The following is a 19,323-nucleotide window of genomic DNA, read 5'->3' as shown; positions in this document are numbered from 1 at the left end:
CGGGTGCGGTGGCTCAAGCCTGTAATCCCAGCACTTTGGGAGGCCGAGGCGGGCGGATCACAAGGTCAGGAGATCGAGACCACGGTGAAACCCCGTCTCTACTAAAAAAAAAATACAAAAAATTAGCCGGGCGCGGTGGCGGGCGCCTGTAGTCCTAGCTACTCAGGAGGCTGAGGCAGGAGAATGGCGTGAACCCAGGAGGCGGAGCTTGCAGTGAGCCGAGATCGCGCCACTGCACTCCAGCCTGGGGGACAGAGTGAGACTCTGTCTCAAAAAAAAAAAAAAAAAAAGAGTCTCGCCCTGTTGCCCAGGCTGGAGTGCAGTGGTGCAATCTAGGCTCGCTGGAACCTCCGCCTCCCAGGTTCAAGGAATTCTCTGCCTCAGCCTCCCAAATAGCTGGGATTACAGGCACCATACCCTGCTAATTTTGGCATTTTTAGTAGAGACGGTTTCACCATCTTGGCCACGCTGGTCTTGAACCCCTGACCTTGTGATCTGCCCGCCTTGGCCTCCCAAAGTGCTGGGATTACAGGCGTGAGCCACCGCGCCCGGCCATCCCACTTTTTTGTAACAGAAACAAATAGTCTTCAGCAGCGTTGGCCCCACCCAGATGTGGGCAAGGGTTTCACCACGTGGTGAGGCAGGGGGCTTCTTGGGCTCCTGCCTGTGGGGCACTGCTGGGCCCAGCCTGCCTTTTGAGCCGTCTCTGCTGCCCACTGACACAGCAGCCCCCTCACACCCCAACCTGCCCAGTCTGCAAACAGTGTCCCTGCGGGGGCCTCTGTCATTTCCCCAGAAGATTCCTCACTTAGAAGTCAAGGTAACAATGACCAGGAAAGAAGGAATTGACCCACATTTAGCTCCATCCTCACCCTGGTGCGTGGGCGCAGCTGCAACAACTCTCACAGGCCACGACTGCTCTCTTCACCCTCATTGCGGTGGCTTAGCAGCAGGCCAGGTGCAGCCCTCAGCCAGGAGCTGGAAACACACCTCCCCCGCCTCCCAGCAGTGACCCCTCACCTGCCTGTGCTCACAGGGCCCAGTGCTGAGCAGACCAGCAAAGATGAGTCTTCAGTCTGGGGGCCACAGTGCCTCTGGCCCAGGTGAGGCCCCTCCTGTCCAGCCTTACTACCTCAGGCCCTGAGAGCCAGGCCATCCCAGATGACCAGGGTCCCCCACAGGCACCACCACCCACTGGGCCAGGACCCATGGTTCCCCCATGTGTGAACACCAAGTCACCTCGGCCCCTCCCAGCCCCACCTGTGGACTCAGCCTCCTGGTGGTTCTTAAACCCTCTGCCTGTCCCCACTGTGTGCTGGCCCCACCCAGCCCCGCCAGCCCTGTGCTCCCCATCAGCAGCAGAGTGGGCTCTGATGTGGTTCCCCCTGCCCAGCCCTTCCATAGTTCCCAACTGGCCCGAAACTCAAAGGCACAGCTGACGGGCCTTTCAGAACCAGCCTTTTCAGCCCAGTCCTGCATCTGTCCAACACCTGGGTGCCCCCAGGGCGGCTCAGCGAGGGGCTCACTACTATGACTGTGCCACTGCACTCCAGCCTGGGCGACACAGCGAGACTCGCAGGAAAAAAAAAGAGATTAGTTGACTTGAATGAGGTTAACCCTTGGCCTGGTGTCAGCGATGAGCACATGGATTTGTGTTCAGCTGAACTGCATGTGGACCAATCACCTTAAAAACGCCATCTGTGGCCTTGCGGCTGGAACCACCATCTTCCAGTAATTCGCCCAAATGACAAACACAAAGGGAAAGAGGAGAGGCACCCGATACACGTTCTCCGGCTTTTTAGAAAACAGAGTTGTTCCTCTGGCCACGTATATGCGAATCTGTAAGAAAGCTGATACTGCAGACATCAAGGGAATGGGTACTGTTCAAAAAGGAAGCCCCACAAGTGCTGCCATGGCTGAACTGGGGAGTCTGCAGTGTTCCCCAGCACGCTGCTGGCGTTGTTGTAAACAAACAAGGGCAAGATTCTTGCTGAGAGAATTAAGGTGTGTACTGAGCACACTGAGCACTCTAAGAGCCGAGACAGCTTCCTGAAATGTGTGAAGGAAAATGATCAGAAGAAGAAAGAAACCGAAGAGAAAGGTACGTGGGTTCAACTGAAGCGCCAGCCTGCTCCACCCAGAGAAGCAGCTTTGTGAGAATCAACGGGAAGGAGCCCAAGCTGCTGGAACCTCTTTCCGATGAATTCATGGCATCATAGGTGTTAAAAAAACACAAGACCTCTGGACTATAAAATGTTTCTCTTCATTGAGTAGAAGTGTGGCATCCTCTCCCCCAAAGAAATATTTAAAGCAAATTTTAATTGTGTCCTAATTCATTATGTAATGTCTTTACTACTCAAATGTAATGTATTTCTTGCTGAAAGACGTGAGGTAGCTTATTGTGCAACAAATTACTCAACTGGTTAGAAAATGGCCAGGTATCCAGGCGTGGTGGCTCACGCCTGTAATCCCAGCACTCTAGGAGGCCAAAGTGGGTGGATCACGAGGTGAGGAGTCCGAGATCCACCTGGCCAACATGGTGAAACCCCATCTCTGCTAAACAAAATACAAAAATTGCCAGGCGCAGTGGCTCACACCTGTAATTCTAGCACTTTGGGAGGCTGAGGTGGGCAGGTCATGAGGTCAGGAGTTTGAGACCAGCATGACCAACATGGTAAAACCCCGTCTCTACTAAAAATACAAAATTTGCCAGGCGTGGTGGTGCACGCCTGTAATCCCAGCTACTCAGGAGGCTGAGGAAGGAGAATCGTTTGAAGCCGGGACACGGAGGTTGCAGTGAGCCGAGATCACGCCACTGTACTCCAGCCTGGGCGACAGAGAGAGATTCCGTCTAAAAAAAATTAGCTGGGTGCTGCGGCGGGCACCTGTAATCCCAGCTACTCAGGAGGCTGAGGCAGGAGAACTGCTTGAACCCAGAAGGCAGAGGTTGCAGTGAGCCGAGATCACGCCACTGCACTCCAGACTGGGTGACAGAGCAAGACTCCTGTCTCGGAAAAAAAAAAAAAGAGAGAGATTTCGGAAGAAAATGGCCAGGTATTATGTATGAACTATTTTTACTGGTTTAAATATAGTCCCTCTAAATCATCAAGGAAGAAATAAAATAATTTACAAAAAAAAAAAAAAAAAGCCATCTGGGGCCGGGCACGGTGCTCACGCCTGTAATCCCAGCACTTTGGGAGGCCAAGGCGGGCGAATCACTTGAGGTCAGGCGTTCAAGACCAGCTTAACCAACATGGTGAAACTCCATCTCTACTAAAAATACAAAAATTAGCCGGGCGTGGTGGCACATGCCTGTAATCCCAGGTATTCAGGAGGATGAGGCACGAGAACCACTGGAACCTGGGAGGGAGAGGCTGCAGTGAGCTAAGATCACGCCACTGCACTCCAGCCTGGGCAACAGAGCAACACTTAGTCTTGAAAACAAACAAACAAAAATGCTATCTGTGATAGTTCTCGGGATAAAAGATGCTTCCCCAGACAGTGAGGAAGCCTCAAGCCTATGTCCCAGGCATCTGTTTCACTGAAGGACGAGTCCAGCACAAAGACAGACGGGTACCCTGCGGCCCCAAAGGCTGCATCTCTGACAACCCAGCCTCCCTGTGCTGGGGCTGTTGGTAGAGGCTTCAAGACCAGCTGTTTCCAGCTCAGGGGCAGCAGCTGGGCCAGGGGCACATGTCATCCAACTTGGAGGGCCGCGAGGAAGCCACAGGCCTGGCCTCACCTGGCCAGGATTCCAGTGTCAGTCAAAGACCCTTTGCCCTGTATCCTGTTCCTTCTGTGACTTCTCCCAACGAGGTCCAGGGAACAGAGGCAAGGCCCAGGTCCACAAGCTGGACACAGGTAAGAGACCACCTGTGAGGCAGTTGCAGGCTCCAGCCTCCTCCTGATCCTCCAGCTGATGCTGTTTCTCCCTGTGGGGGGCCCAGGCCTCATCTGCTTTCTTTACTGCCCTCGCCCATGCCCGGGACACCCTAGCAGAGCAGCACCATAAATAACTGTGACACAGAACGAGGGAATGTTCTGGGCCCTGCTTAGACTTCATGTCCCCAGTACCTGCAAAGGTGGGGTCAGGCTACCCAGGCTCCCACGGCCCCGCACTTACCGTATCCGTAACTGTCCATGTCCTAAACCAGCCCATCTCAGGGCCTCCCGGTACCATCTCTGTCCCAGGATGCGGTGCCCTGGGCTGAGAGCTCAGGAAGTACCGCCATCCTCCAGGCCTGTGTCTGGGTCTGTTACCACCAACGACGAGCTCAGGCCCACAGAGGTTCCAAGAGTGGCTTTTCCACTCCCAAGGCCATCCTCAGGCTGCACTCAGATGACTAGAGCCTTGCGTGCTCAGATGAGCCAGACCCGAGAATTGGAGTGGGCAGAGGCTCAGAGGTTAGGAGTCACCATGAGGTCACACAGGGGCAAGGGAAGATCCGAGAGAGACTTGAGCAGAACTGTGAGAAGAGGCTGCCGGTGCAGATGGCGAGAGGCACCCATGCCTACGGCAGCCCGCTCTGTCCTCACGTCACAGGAAACCCATGACTGCCCCTGCCCAGTGGTTAACCAGGGGTCTCTGTGCCCGTCCGAGGGGGAACAGCACAGAACTGAAGACCCTTGCCACACGGAAGAGGCCGCCCACTGGGGCCAGGAGCCTGTCTAGGGCCTACCTCAAGCTTGCGGGACACCAGCGTCAGGGCTGCGGGGTCCAGGTTAGAGGCAGCCAGGACCTCGTTGAACTGCACCTCCTTCTTCTCCACAGCAGCGCTCAGAGCCTGTAGCTTGCGCTCTAGCACCAGGTTCTTGAAGCCTGTCTTCTGCTGCACCTCCTGGATGGCTGCAGTGAACTTCCGGTAGAGCTCGTCCCGCTCCTGCTGCACCTGCAGGGACAGCGCTGGGATGGGCGATGAGGCCCCTCACTTGGGGACATCTCGCTGGCAAGACGCTGCCTCCCACCTCTGCACCTGCCTGGAACACGCTGCTTCTATGGGAGGTGGCTTTCCAATAGCGCCCACTCCCACAGCACCGGGGTGTGGTCCACACTGCCTGCACCCTGGCCCTCTGTATAGCCGCCACACAGTGGAAGGCAGGAGAAAAACGTCGGCACGAGCTCTCCTCTCAGGAAGGTGTCTCTGCAAGCCGTGAGTGTCCCGGCGAGAGCTGGAGCAGCCCCACCCTGAAAGCTGCTCCATGGGTGGCCGAGGCCAGTCCTGCCCGAATGAGGGCTGTGGGCTCAGGTGAGATGTGAGATCCAGGGCATCCGGCAGGCAGAGCTTGCAGGTGGAACCCCTTGGAGGATGTGCTCCCTTGGCCGGCCCCAGATCCTGGCATCACAGGACAGGTGCTGTCCGCCCCACAAATGGCGGATCTGGAGCATGGCCTTGGAGCCAGCTGCCTGCCGGCCAGTAAGACTGTTCTTTTTTACCTCCTAATTCTTCTACTTATTAATTGCACTTTCTAAAAAAAATCTAGACCTGGTTGAAGACTATAAAAAAGTGAACACCCTGAGCAGGGCGCAGTGGCTCACGCCTGCAATCCCAGCACTTCGGGAGGGTGAGGTGGGTGGATCACCTGAGGTCAGGAGTTCAAGACCAACCTGGCCAACATAGTAAAACCCCATCTCTATCAAAAATACCAAACATTAGCTGGGCATGGTGGCAAGCGCCTGTAATCCCAGCTACTTGGGAGGCTGAGGCAGGAGAATCGCTTGAGTCCAGGAGGTGGAGGGTGCAGTGAGCCAAGATCACGCCATTGTACTCCAGCCTGAGCAACAAGAGCGAAACTCCATCTCAAAAAAAAAAAAAGTTAACACCCTTAACCCCAGTTCCCAGAGGCCACCCACCATTGTGAACACTTGGTGTGACCCCTTCCAGAATGTTCTCTGTACATGTAAAAACATTTATGACTGTTTGGAAGAAAACAGGATCATGCTAAAATACTGCAGCTTTTTTCAAAGCACGACCTGTGATACGTGGAGCACCTCCAAGACAGCACCTGGCCCTGTACCCCTTCTAACTGCTGTTAATTAGAATTCCCCAGATTTGCTTAAATCCAATTCCCTGTCCGCAGGCACGTGGATTGTAAGTGCCTTTGGGCCGGGCGCGGTGGCTCATGCCTGTAATCCCAGCACTTTGGGAGGCTGAGGCGGGCGGATCGCAAGGTCAAGATATCGAGACCATCCTGGCTAACATGGTAAAACCCCGTCTCTACTAAAAATACAAAAAATTAGCCGGGCATGGTGGTGGGCACCTGTAGTCCCAGCTACCCAGGAGGCTGAGGCAGGAGAATCACTTGAACCCAGAAGGCGGAGGTTGCAGTGAGCCGAGATCGCGCCACGGCACTCCAGCCTGGCGATGGAGTAAGACTCCATCTCAAAAAATAAAAATAAATAAGTAAGTGCCTTTGGTCTCTAAATTTTGCTGACAAATTTGAGCTCCCAGTTCTCTAGGAAGAGACATGGACTTTGACACTGTCAGGAACCACATTCAAATGGAAGAAAATACGGCAGGGAACAAGACTCCAGACCAGGCACGTCTCTGCTCTCCTCTTCCCAGTAACGTCCACCTCAAAACTCACAGGGAGGAGGAAGGGCCCCTAACACAGCAGTCCTCAGAGTCTCACTGGGGCACCCTTCCCTTAGGTGCCAAGAGTCGGCACAGCCTAGCAATGCACATCAGGTAGGACCTGAGGTGTCTCCGACAGATGGGATGTTTCCGAGGGGCGAATCCCACTACAACCGTTTGTGTTCATGAATTTCAGTTAGGCTAGAGAACACAAACAGCACAGGTAACTGCAGCTCAAGATAAGATGATCTGGCCACGCACACCACACACAAAGCCTTGAGGGCCCCATGGTGCAAGGATTGGTCCTTGGCCAGAACTTTGAAACTCAACAGAGGCAAGGAGTCTCTTTGAGGGACAAAGACAGGACCAAGCATCCCTACCACTCACTGGCAATCTCGGAAGGGCACACAAAATGAAATGTTTTCCCCCCAGACTCTTCTGCAAAGGTTTAAACCTGTCAGATCTGGTGCAGCTGAGGATGGAGACGGCCCCTCCGCACCCTGGCAGGTGTGTGACTCAGAGCAGCCCTCTGGACAGATCAGAACCCTCAACACAGACCCCTCAGACCCAACAATCCCACTGCTAGGAACTGGCTTTCCTAAGAAGCAATCTCACACAAGTGCACAAAGACAAATTTAAAAGGATCGAGGCAGCAATGCTTATAACAGCAGAGGATTAGAAACAGAGGGGAGTCAGCTAAATGATCAAACATTCATGAAATGCAGCACCACGTGACTGTGAAAAGGATGAAACGGCTTCCTGTGTGCAGCCTGATACACTGTGAGATTAAAAAGCAACTTGTGCTTATGGCCTGATCCCGTGTTCATAACACACACAGTCACATCCACACTAGAGCATGCAGGAAACCTGGAAGGGAGCTCATAAAACTCGCCAGCGTGAGGAGCTGGAGGCTCATTTTCACTTACACTTAAGACCCCATGACTTCTTTACAATGAGAAGGTAATAGGTTAGCACTTAGAAACATAAACCCATGGAAGAAAAGAGTTGCTGCAGGAGCCAGGCATCCCTCATGTGCTTTGAGAGGTGAGCGCTTGAGGGGCCGAAAGTCATGTGTGATCTGCTCCCCATGAGACCTCAGGCCTTCTGCAGGATATGCATGCGGAATAGGCCAAAGGTTTTTGCCTCTTAGAAGCTGTGGAATTAGTTACAGGGAATAGGGCCCCCAGCTTCAGAACCCAAAAACCTGGCCAAGGTATCTGAAGCTGGTCCAGGGGCCAGGGCCACAAGGAGAGCCCCGTCCCTGGCTAGCAGGGGTGCCACCCCCGGCTGCAGGGCCAGCCTGGTGCCCACTCACCTTGGTGAACCGCTGCTCTAACACTTCATGCTCCCACTGAAGGTCTTTCAGCTCTTTCTCTGTGACTTTCAAACGGGCTTTTGTGCACTGGAGGAAAAACGGAGTAGGGGACAGAAAGTATTCAAGATTCACAGTCATCCAAGTAACACAGGCTCCTGGGAGATGGCAAGGCCAAAAATCATCACCAGAAAGACATGGTTCCAGGACACAAGCAGCTGAGCCCCATCAAGGCAGGTCAGTAGTACACGGTGGAAGATGAGGGCCTTGTCTCCAAAACACCCCCAGACTTTACTTTCCCCAGGAGAACACAAGGCAGAAAAAGGAGAAATGCAGGCCTCCCCCGTCTCCCTTCCTGCCCCTGTGATGCTCCTTCCTCCTGAGTCTAGGCTAACTCATGCCAAGGAGGGAGAGGAATCCAGCAGGAAACTCACAAGCAAGATCTGCTTGTCCCTCTGGTAGTTGGCGAGCTGCTTCTGCATCTCGCTCATCTCCTCCCGAGCCTTCTGGAGAGGGTCTGCCAGGCGCTTGTTCTGCACAGACACCTCTGCCATCTCCCTCTCCAGGTGGTCCTCCTTCTTCCGCATGTCCTCCATCTGCTCCTGCAGGCACAAGCACAGGCCCAGCAGGGGCTCAGCAGGCAGAACCAAAGGGGCTGTGGCCTGCAGGGTGAGAGCTGGGTGCTCTCCTGCCCATCACCAGATCCTGCCAGCCTCAGGCATGCTAGCACCTAGACCTGTTCTATGTATAAACAGTATTTCTGCAGCTTCAACGTATTCGGAGTTTTCTGGGAATGCAGCTTCCATGCACACTGAGGGACTACACTTTATTCAAGATTCCACCAAGGGCCGCTGTCTACTGTAGGAAGTCCTGTCACTGCCAGCATGTAGTGACGATGACACTCATCCACTCCGGCCACATCATGTCACTCGCTGCAGTTCCACCCGAGCTTTTACAAATCAGAATACACTTGATTACTTCCCCCTCCGCACTAGGGTGAGGGCAATATCCTGACTGCTTTTAACAATAGATAGCGATAGGTTGCATTATTTAGGAATTTCAATTAAGGATATGAGAAGGGCATTGTCAAATAATCCTATAAAAAGTATCGGGGGTGTTGGGGTGGAGAGCTGGGGTCTGGATCCCCAGGACTCTGCAGCCCACATTCTAGGACAGGCAGAGTGTGTCTCCCCAGCCCACCCCACGCGCAGCACCTTGAGGGAGTTGATGAGGGCCAGGTTGTTGAGGGTGATGTCATTGTAGTAGTTCTTGATGTCGGTGAAGGCCTCCTCGTGGCGCTGCATCAGCGTGTTGATCTGGCTGTTCTTCCTCTCCTCCACTTCGTGGAGCTCAGTCTTTCTCCGCAGGTCGAGCTCGTCCCTCAGCATCTTCATCTTCTTATCATACTTGGCCTCAATTTCTGAAAGGCAGCAGCAAACAGCAGCTTGGCAGAGGAAGAAGTGGTGCCCCTATGGCTACAGAACATGCAGCCTGTAAACAGGGGCCCAAAACGCCCATTGTGGTCAGAACAGCTTTGCAAGCAAGCTCTGCAAGAGAACAGAGGGGCTTAGACTGAGTGTTTTCTGCTGCTGCTCCTACTCAGCACACACACCACTGTCGGCCTGCCTTTGCCAGCGACAGGCATTGCTAATCGCTCCCTGCACTGGGGGTGCCAACAGCTGCATGTCAGCTGACCCCAGTGAGCAGTAAGCAAGGCCTGTGTGGCCATCCAGCCAGACTATCAGCCTTTATGAGTAAAACAGACTGCTGAAATTGGAGCCTTCTCAGACCAGGAGCCATGGAGAAGACTATTTTAAAAATGCTGCCCATGGGACTGAATAGCTGCCACCTGCTGATAACTACTGATTTTAGCTAGGAGTGGGCAAGTGTGTGGTAATCACAACCTCCCAAACGCACATGGAAATAGGTTGTTCCGGGATTCTGAGTGGGTCTACTGGCCTTGGAAACTTCCACATTCTTTCTCTTGCATGCCTGGGCTGTTTTAATCTAGTTTTTGTTCCCTGAGTTAACAAGCTCTGGAGGTAAATTCTTCGGATGGAGGAGGGGCGGGGAGGGTGTCTCTGGCACCGTCCTACACAATGAGCACATGGGAAACTGACCTCGAACTTGCCTCTCAAAATCATTCCGCATCTTGGTGATCTCCTCGGTGTGTTTCTGCACAGGTGAAAAGAGGCTGTTACTGGACAGCCAGACATAGAGGCAAGCCCGCTCCCTTTAGGCTGACCCTGTTCCTCACCTCCATGAAAAACCCAGCCCAACAAACCCCATTTTGCTGCTGGCTACTGGGTTCCCCTCACCTCCAGGTTCATGAAATATGCCCAGAGTAACACGGTTTTCTTCACCTGCACACTTCCTAACTCACCTCCCTCAACTAAAGTCGCCTCTAAGCTTGAGAGAACATGAACAGACGTCATGAGCACTGAACCCAGCTTGGTTCCCTTACCAAACCATCCCACAGCCTGGAGAGCAGCAGCCACATCCACACAGAGCCGTGGGATCTCTCCAGGTGCCGTGTGTAGTTTCCAACCTGCTGCACTGCTGCCTAAAGCAGCATTTTCAAAGTATTCACACCTGTCATCCCAGCACTTTGGGAGGCCGAGGTGGGCCGACCACCTGAGGTCGGGAGTTCGAGACCAGCCTGACCAACATAGAGAAACCCCATCTCTACTAAAAATACAAAATTAGCTGGGCGTGGTGGCACACGCCTGTAATCCCAGCTACTCGGGAGGCTGAGGCAGGAGAATCGCTTGAATCCAGGAGGCGGAGGTTGTGGTGAACTCAGATTACACCACTGCACTCCAGCCTGGGCAACAAGAGCAAAACTCCATCTCAAAAAAAAAAAAAGATGAGGTGGGTGTGGTGGCTCATATCTATAGTCCCAGCTACTTGGGAGGCTAAGGCAGAAGGATCACTTGAGACTAGGAGTTCGACGCTGCAGTGAGCTACGACTGTACCATTGCACTGCAGCCTGGAGACAGAGTGAGACTTCATCTCTAAAAATAAATATATATTTTTTTAAATAAGCAATTATTATATATTATATTTAAATAAACATTATATATTAAAATTTTGCATAAAAAATTAAATTTTTTTTTTTTTTTGAGACGGAATCTCGCTCTGTCACCCAGGCTGGAGTGCAGTGGCGCCATCTCGGCTCACTGCAAGCTCCGCCTCCCAGGTTCACGCCATTCTCCTGCATCAGCCTCCCGAGTAGCTGGGACTACAGGCGCCCGCCACCACGCCCAGCTAATTTTTTTGTATTTTTAGTAGAGACGGGGTTTCACCGTGTTAGCCAGGGTGGTCTCGCTCTCCGGACCTTGTGATCCGCCCGCCTCAGCCTCCCAAAGTGCTGGGATTACAGGCGTGAGCCATCGCACCCGGCCAATTATTTTTAAAGCAGCAATCTTTCTTTTTTTTGAGACAGATTCTCACTCTGTTGCCCAGGCTGGAGTGCAGTGGCACGATCTCGGCTCACCACAACATCCGTCTCCCAGGTTCAAGCGATTCTTCTGCCTCAGCGTCCCAAGTAGCTTGGATTACAGGCGCGCGCCACCATGCCTGGCCAATTTTTGTATTTTTAGTAGAGACAGGGTTTTGCCAAGTTGGTCAGGCTGGTCTCAAACTCCCAACCTCGTGATCCGCCCGCCTCGGCCTCCCAAAGCGCTGGGATTACAGGTGTGAGCCACCACACCTGGCCTAAAGCCGTATTTTTACCCAACAGGAAACTCTGATTCTGTAACAATACCAAATCCAGGACCTGGGTTAAGACCAGATAATTCTGGAGGGTTCAAGACTTCAGCACTCTTATGCTTTGCTGCAAAGTCAGCAATGTCACCAAGTTTCTTCCAGATTCAGTTGAGGCTGGACTGCTTCCAGGCATGAGGCAAATGTGTTAAGAAAGTCTCCTCAACCCAGCAGCCAGGAAGAACCTTAGTCAGACATGACTCTCCTCTGCCCAGGTTCTCAGGGGGCAATCAACTCCCCCAGGGTCAAAGTCCCACTCCTCACACAGCTTTCAAGGCGGACAAGCTCTGACCCCTCTCCCCCAGCGTTCTCCTCCTTGTTACTCTGGGCCTTCCCACTGGCCCATCCCCTCTCCCAGCTGGTCACCTACTTGTACAAAACTGCACCCCACCTCTCCCCACTTTGCTCCTTCTGTAGCACTCTTCCCCACCAGATACTCTGTTGTATCTGACACATTTATTTTGTCTTCCAGCTCACCTGTTGTCTCTCCTTTCCAGACCAGCAGACCCAGTCGGGCAGGCATTTTGTCAGAGATCAGATCAGGACCTAGCAGCTAATGGACACTCAGCCAGTAAGTTCTTTCCTTTTTGTTTTGTCTCATTCTGTCACCTAGGCTGGAGTGCAGAGGCGCAATCCTAGCTCACTACAGCCTTGACTTTCTGAGCTCTAGAGACCCTCCGCCTCAGCCTCCCAAGTAGCTGAAACTATCGGCATGAGCTGCCACACCAGTTAATGGTTTTTTAATTTTTAGACATGGGGTTCAACTATTGTTCAACTATTTCACCCAAGCTAGTCTCAAACTATTGGCCTCAACCAATTCTCCCACCTAACCCTCCCAAGTGCTGGGATTACGGGTGTGAGTCACTCAACCAGGTGCACAAATGAATTTAGTGCTGCCCTGGAAACCCCCCGCCTCAAAACTAAAAATCAGACCAGCTTGTGTGACAAACTGTCACAGCTGCCCAGGAGTCAACACACTGGATATTTTAATGGTTGGTTTGCATTCTACTAAATGCATCTGACGCTATTCCCTAGGAAAAGTCTCTGGGTATCAGGTGTCAGCAGCACATGAAAGATCCTAAGCTGGATTTTTTTCTTCAGGGACGTCAATTTTTTGCTGAGATCTGAAACAGAATTGTGTACTTGGTCCCAAAATGGAGTTTGTTTGGATGCATGCTTTAAAAAAAAATTTCAACAAATTGCAAAAATGCAGAAGGTCTTACACAAAAACATGAATTCCCAGTTGCTGTTGAATAAACAGGAGTTCATGCAGCACTAGGCTCGCCGTCCCAACCACCTGTCAGCCTCCACGTGCCCCCGCCACACCTACCAGCCGTAGGTTCTTCACCACCACCTCGTTGGCCAGCTCCTGCTCCTTGAGCTCCACCTTCAGTGCCCGCATGTCCTTGCGCAGCACACCCTCCTGTGTGCGGTGCTCCTTCTGTGCCAGCTTCATGACTACGGTGCCCTCAGCCTTCATCTCAGTCAGGTTGTTCTGGTGCTCATACAGCAGGTGCTTCACTTTCTGCTTGTACACCTGCAGGGCAAAGGGAGTACCACCTGCTCACCTGCACCACACCTATACCACACCTCCTCACCTGTCCATACCTGTACACACCAGTCACCTGTACCACATCTATACACCTCCTCACCTGCACATTCCTGTACATACCTGGTCACCTGAACCACACCTGTACCTCACCTCCTCACCTGTACATACCTGTACACTCCGACTCACCTGCACTGCACCGGTACCACACCTCCTCACCTGTCCATACCTGTACACACCTGTTCACCTCTACCACACCTCCTCACCTGCACATTCCTGTACACACCTGGTCACCTGTACCACACCTCACCTGTACATACCTGTACACTCCTGCTCACCTGCACACCTGTACCACACCTCCTCACCTGTCCGTACCTGTACAGACCTGGTCACCTGCACCACACCTGTACACCTCCTCACCTGCACATTCTTGTACACACCTGGTCACCTGTATCACACCTGTACCACACCTCCTCACCTTGCGTTTCCTGTACACACCTGGTCACCTGCACCACACCTGTACCACACCTCCTCACCTGTCCGTACCTGTACACACCTGGTCACCTGCACCACACCTCCTCACCTGTCCATACCTGTACACACCTGGTCACCTGTACCACACCTGTACCACCCCTCACCTGTACATACCTGCACACTCCTACTCACCTGCACCACACCTGTACCACACCTCCTCACCTGTCTGTACCTATACACACCTGTTCACCTCTACCACACCTCCTCACTTTGCATATTCCTGTACACACCTGGTCACCTGTACCACACCTCCTCACCTGTACACACCTGTACACTCCTGCTCACCTGCACCACACCTGTACCACACCTCACCTGTCCGTAACTGTACACACCTAGTCACCTGCACCACACCTCCTCACCTATCCATACCTGTACACACCTGGTCACCTGTACCACACCCCCTCACCTGCATATTCCTGTACAGACCTGGTCACCTGCACCACACCTGTATCACACCTCTTCACCTGTCCGCACCCGTACATACCTGGTCACTTGTATACCTCCTCACTTGTACCTTCCTGTATATAGCTGGTCCCCTGCACCACACCTGTACTACACCTCCTCACCTGTCCATACCTGTACACACCTAGTCACCTGCACCACACCTCCTCACCTATCCATACCTGTACACACCTGGTCACCTGTACCACACCCCCTCACCTGCATATTCCTGTACAGACCTGGTCACCTGCACCACACCTCTTCACCTGTCCGTACCCTTACATACCTGGTCACTTGTATACCTCCTCACCTGTACCTTCCTGTATATACCTGGTCCCCTGCACCACACCTGTACTACACCTCCTCACCTGTCCGTACCTGTACACACCTGGTCACCTGTACACCTCACCTGTACCCTCCTGTACACACCTGGTCCCCTGCACCATACCTGTACTATACCTCCTCACCTGTCATACCTGTAGACACCTGCTCGCCTACACACACCTCATCTGCACATATCTGCCCCTCTTGCTCACCTCCCCACGCCTCACCTGCACACACCTCCTCACCTGCACACACCTCAACACTTGCATCCACCTGCTCACTTGCCTGCCTCCTCACCTGTACACAGCTACACATGCCTGTTCACCTATGCAAACCTGTACACTTGAGGCACAGAGTAGGACACCAAGGCTGGGAGGTGAGGTGCATCCCCAGCTCATGGGGTGCTAAGTGGCAGAGATGAGTTGCAAACAGGCCAGTCTGCCCCCAGAGCCCATACTCCCTCCAAGTTGTGGAAACTGCATTTTAAACCCTCAGGACCTGCAGGTTTTCTCCCTCAGCCTTTTATAAAAAACACTTTTAGGGCTGTGACTCCTAAAGCCAAGAACAGAAAATGTCCCACCTGCACCCTCACTGGGTCCAGCTCCTCTGCAGCTGTGTGGTGACCACGTGGCCACAGGGAGGCTGGCCCCACTCACCTTGATCTCCACCTGGTGCCTCTCCTCAGCTTCTTCCATCTCCCGGTCTTTGTTCCGCAGCTCAGCCTTCTTCTCCTCCAGCTGCCTCCGTGTGATCTCCCAGAAGGTGTGGATCTTGTCCCGCTCCAGCTGGAAGTAGTTTCGCTCCTCTCGCTCGCGGTCCAGCTCCTCCCGGATGCGGCTGACATGCTCCTCCACCTGGCTAGGTGCAGTGGGTCAGGTGAGGCACTGAGCAGGGGCCCATGCACGGCAAAGGGGCGTGTGGCCGAAGAAAGGCAAGGAAGAAAGAGGGAGGACTCAATTTCACCTAAAAATAAACAGCTGAACGTAAAAAGTTAAAATATAAGGCTAGGAAGCTCCAGAGACAGAATACATTCAGCAAATGGAAGAATTCTCTTCAATTTGACCAATAATCATAAAATAACTATATCCTTTCATCCATTCCTGAGAATTTATGCCTAAGAAATTTCTCAAAAGAAATATAAGAACATCTTGCTCAAAGATATTACCCACACCATTATTACAACAGCAAAAATATCGAAAAGGAAATAATCTAAGACCAGTTTAAACAGGGAAATGAGCTAGGCACAGTGGCTCTCGCCTGTAACCCCAGCACTCTGGGAGGCCGAGGTGGAAGGATCCCTTGAGCCCAAGAGTCTAAGACCAGCTTGGGCAACATAGCAAGTCCTCATCTCTGCAAAATTTTTTTTGAATTCACCAAGCATGATGGCACCTATAGTCTCAGCTACTGGGAAAGCTGAGGGGGGAGAGTCATTTAAGCTCAGGAGGCTGAGGCTGCAGTTAATTACGATCATGCCACTACACTCAAGCCTGGGTAACAGAGTGAGACTCTGTCTCAAAAAATACACAAACAGCCAGGCATGGTGGCTCCTGCCACTCTGGGAGGCCAAAGTGGGAGGATCTTTTGAGACCCAGAGTTGACCAGCCCAGGCAACATGGCAAAACCCCGTCACTACAAAAAAAAAAAAAAAAAAAAAAAATTAGCCAGGAGTGGTGGCACGTGCCTATAGTCCCAGCTACTCAGAAGACTGAGATAGGAGGATTGCTTGAACCTGGGAGGTCGAGGCTGCAGTGAGCCATGATCACATCACTGCACTCCACCTGGGTGACAGAGCAGGACCCTGTCTCTAAAAAAATAAATAAATAAATATGGAAATGGTTGGCAAATTAGAACATATCAACTAGGAGAAATATCACATTAACACAAAACATATACAGGCAAATGATGTAGCAGCATTGAAACAAATTCATATGATAATGCTAAATGAAAAAAATTCACCTCTAAAGATATAATGTTAAGCAAAAAACACAAAACCAGCAGACTCCTGACCCTCAAGAGGGTTCAACTGAGAATCTGCAAATAGAAAAAAAAAAAGTAGGACAGGCTTCCAGCTTTCTTGGGAGCTCATTTCCCTTAAGAATCAGTTTACTGCCAGGCACGGTGGCTCACGCCTGTAATCCCAGCACTTTGGGAGGCCGAGGCGGGCAGATCACGAGGTCAGGCGATCGAGACCATCCTGGCTAACACGGTGAAATCCCATCTCTACTAAAAATACAAAAAAATTAGCCGGGTGTGGTGGCGGGTGCCTGTAGTCCCAGCTACCGGGCAGGCTGAGGCAGCAGAATGGCGTGAACCCGGAAGGCGGGTTCGCGCAGTGAGCTGAGATCACGCCACTGCACTCCTGAGCGACACAGCAAGACTCCGTCAGAATCAGTTACTTTTTGGGCACAGCCCCGGGTCACTTACTGTAAGCCTTTTTCTTTCTCAACACCACACTCCCCACAGGGAAACCACATTTCTCACCTCAAAAGAAGACAAGACAACGACCAATCAAGAAGGAGCAGCAGGAGGAGTTCTGAGCTGAGGATGCCGGGCGGGGGGCTAGGTTCACATGAGGGAGGCACAGCACCCCCGAATCCAAGCAGTGCCTCAGCACAGTGACAAATGTCTTCACGTCACAGACCTTTAGTGTCTCCTGTGCGGAGCCTGAACCAGGGTTTCTGACTGGTCTGTTTGGCTCACACGGTGTTGAGATTTTGCCATCACTCAATATTCAGATTTCTTATAAATATCCAGATGTCCAGCTTCTCTTGGAAAACCAGAAAAACACAGCACTGAAGTCCTAGGCCCACAGGGCAATCCGCAGTGAACTGACGAAAACTGTCGTCTGCTGCGGGGCAGGAGTCTCCAGGTCGCCCCCATCCCTCCCCACCTGCCTGGACCCTGAAGAAGCCCTCTGAGTCTGCGGCTCCATGTGCAATGTACAGTGCAAGGGCCTGCCCAGTAGACTGCACGGCCCCTGCCCCACAAGGCCTGTCTCCACAGGAATGGGAAGCAAACAGGGAGACGGGCAGCAGCTCACACGATGGGACAACGCAGTGTTCAATCCGTTCTCCACCCAGCAGCTCCACACATCTTCCAGAACACAAACCTGACCCCATCACCTCTCTGCTTAGCCACTGGCTTAAACTGCCAATGGTTTTCCTGCATGTCAAATAAAGCCATTCTTTACCATTGTTCAAGGACCTCCACCCAGCTCCAACTTCAGGTCATGTGACTCTTTCAGTCTCCTTCGTATTGATTTTTTATCTTACAACTATCTAAAGAAGGTAAGATTAACAATAACACCGAGTTGACACAGTCTTCATGTCCCATGTCAGGTGCCAACGGGCAGTCGTCCATCAGGGCAGAGGCCGGAGGGCGCACCGTGCTTGCTAGACACTGCCGTCTTCAGGAGCCTTTTAGGTAAAATTGTAATTATATAATTATGTTCTGTATCCCTTAACTACATCCAAATGAAGAAGGGACTTAAACTAACTCCTACAAAGAAACTATAAAAGCATCACCTCCTCCCCAGAATAAGCAACAAGAAAAAGGCAGCCCTGATGCTGTTACTCCTCGCTGGGACTTTTATCAAAAACAACCAATGATTAATCAGATTCAGATGTGATTTTAAGTAAATCATCTTTCCTTTAAAAACTTCCTTTTTTGAGATAATGTTTAATGGCAAATAAAATAAAGGAGAATGCTAAGTATGTGTACTATGATAAGTCCATGCACATCAGGTGCAAAAAACGGTAAGACTGAAGGAGAATACATGAAATTAAAAATAGCTTTTAGATCAGAAAAACATGTCCTTCCACATTCCTACCGCCCTATTACAAAGTTCTTTTTTTTTTTTTTGAGACGGAGTCTCGCTCTGTCGCCCAGGTTGGAGTGCAGTGGCGCGATCTCGGCTCACTGCAAGCTCCACCTCCCAGGTTCACACCATTCTCCTGCCTCAGCCTCCCGAGTAGCTGGGACTACAGGCGCCGCCACCTCGCCCGACTAATTTTTTTGTATTTTTAGTAGAGACGGGGCTTCACCGTGTTAGCCAGGATGGTCTCGATCTTCTGACCTTGTGATCCGCCCGTCTCGGCCTCCCAAAGTGCTGCGATAACAGGCGTGAGCCACCGCGCCTGGCCTATTACAAAGTTCTTTAACAGCCTCATTGCCTTTTTGAAAAGACACAGTGTACTCGAAAGCTCTGCCGCTGATGGGAATCACGGGCCACAGGGGGCAGGTGTTCTGGCCTGGACAGAACGGTGGATCCACATGGCGAGATGGACAAATGGTGCAGCCACGAGAGGTTCATGCAGGCGCCATGCGTGACGCCCACCCACGCCCACCCAGGGACTGGGCCACAGCCCGCTGTGCTTACCTGCTCCTTGCTCATGTCCTCTGGAGCAAGCCCATCCACAATCGGGGTGCCCTTGGCTTTGCCTTTCTTCCCTTTCTTTTTGGGTGCCTTTGGTGGAGATAATAGAGTAAGTAAGAGAGACTCTAACAGCTTCCCCTTCTTGGCTGGCTCTGATGTGCTCCCAGGGACATTTGGCAGAAAAGGCTCTGGAACCGCTCGCCCTTCTGCTCACCTGGAGCACATCACTGCCCTGAGTGTTCCCACCCTTAACCACACACACATCCTGCTGTTGCATTTGGAGAAGCACAAAGGAGAAACCTTCCTTTCGAGAAGGAGAACATTCCTTCTAGAAAAGAGAGGAAACCTAGCCGGGCGTGGTGGCGGGCGCCTGTAGTCCCAGGAACTTGGGAGGCTGAGGCAGAAGACTCGCTTGAACCCGGGAGGCAGAGGTTGCAGTCAGCCAAGATCA

The 19,323-nt window shown here is 52.2% G+C and overlaps 1 protein-coding gene across 15 annotated transcripts in view; it reads right to left on the bottom strand.

Moving 5' to 3' along the window:
* Positions 1-19,323, bottom strand: part of LOC105488882 (growth arrest specific 8) — a 34,853-nt gene that overhangs the window by 3,487 nt on the left and 12,043 nt on the right. For 4 of the 15 annotated variants that reach the window (XM_071083716.1, XM_071083717.1, XM_071083707.1 and 1 more), the window contains exons 2-10: positions 18,876-18,962; positions 15,154-15,351; positions 12,980-13,186; positions 10,005-10,059; positions 9,099-9,304; positions 8,319-8,486; positions 7,888-7,974; positions 4,680-4,889; positions 1,685-1,839 (exon numbers count right to left, since the gene is read on the bottom strand). In XM_071083716.1, coding sequence (XP_070939817.1) covers positions 1,685-1,839; positions 4,680-4,889; positions 7,888-7,974; positions 8,319-8,486; positions 9,099-9,304; positions 10,005-10,059; positions 12,980-13,186; positions 15,154-15,351; positions 18,876-18,890 — 1,301 coding nt within the window. In that variant the 5' untranslated portion in view covers positions 18,891-18,962. Of the gene's footprint in view, positions 1-872; positions 1,851-4,679; positions 4,890-7,887; positions 7,975-8,318; positions 8,487-9,098; positions 9,305-10,004; positions 10,060-12,979; positions 13,187-15,153; positions 15,475-18,875; positions 18,963-19,323 lie in introns of those variants that run through there. The other 11 variants (XM_071083709.1, XM_024795086.2, XR_011616202.1 and 8 more) reach the window with 10 other exon arrangements.

Source organism: Macaca nemestrina, chromosome 18 (genome assembly GCF_043159975.1).
Source record: "Macaca nemestrina isolate mMacNem1 chromosome 18, mMacNem.hap1, whole genome shotgun sequence".
Classification (NCBI taxonomy): Eukaryota; Metazoa; Chordata; class Mammalia; order Primates; family Cercopithecidae; genus Macaca; species Macaca nemestrina.
Note: the sequence above shows the minus strand (reverse complement) of the source record. Positions and strands in the feature narration are given on the sequence as shown.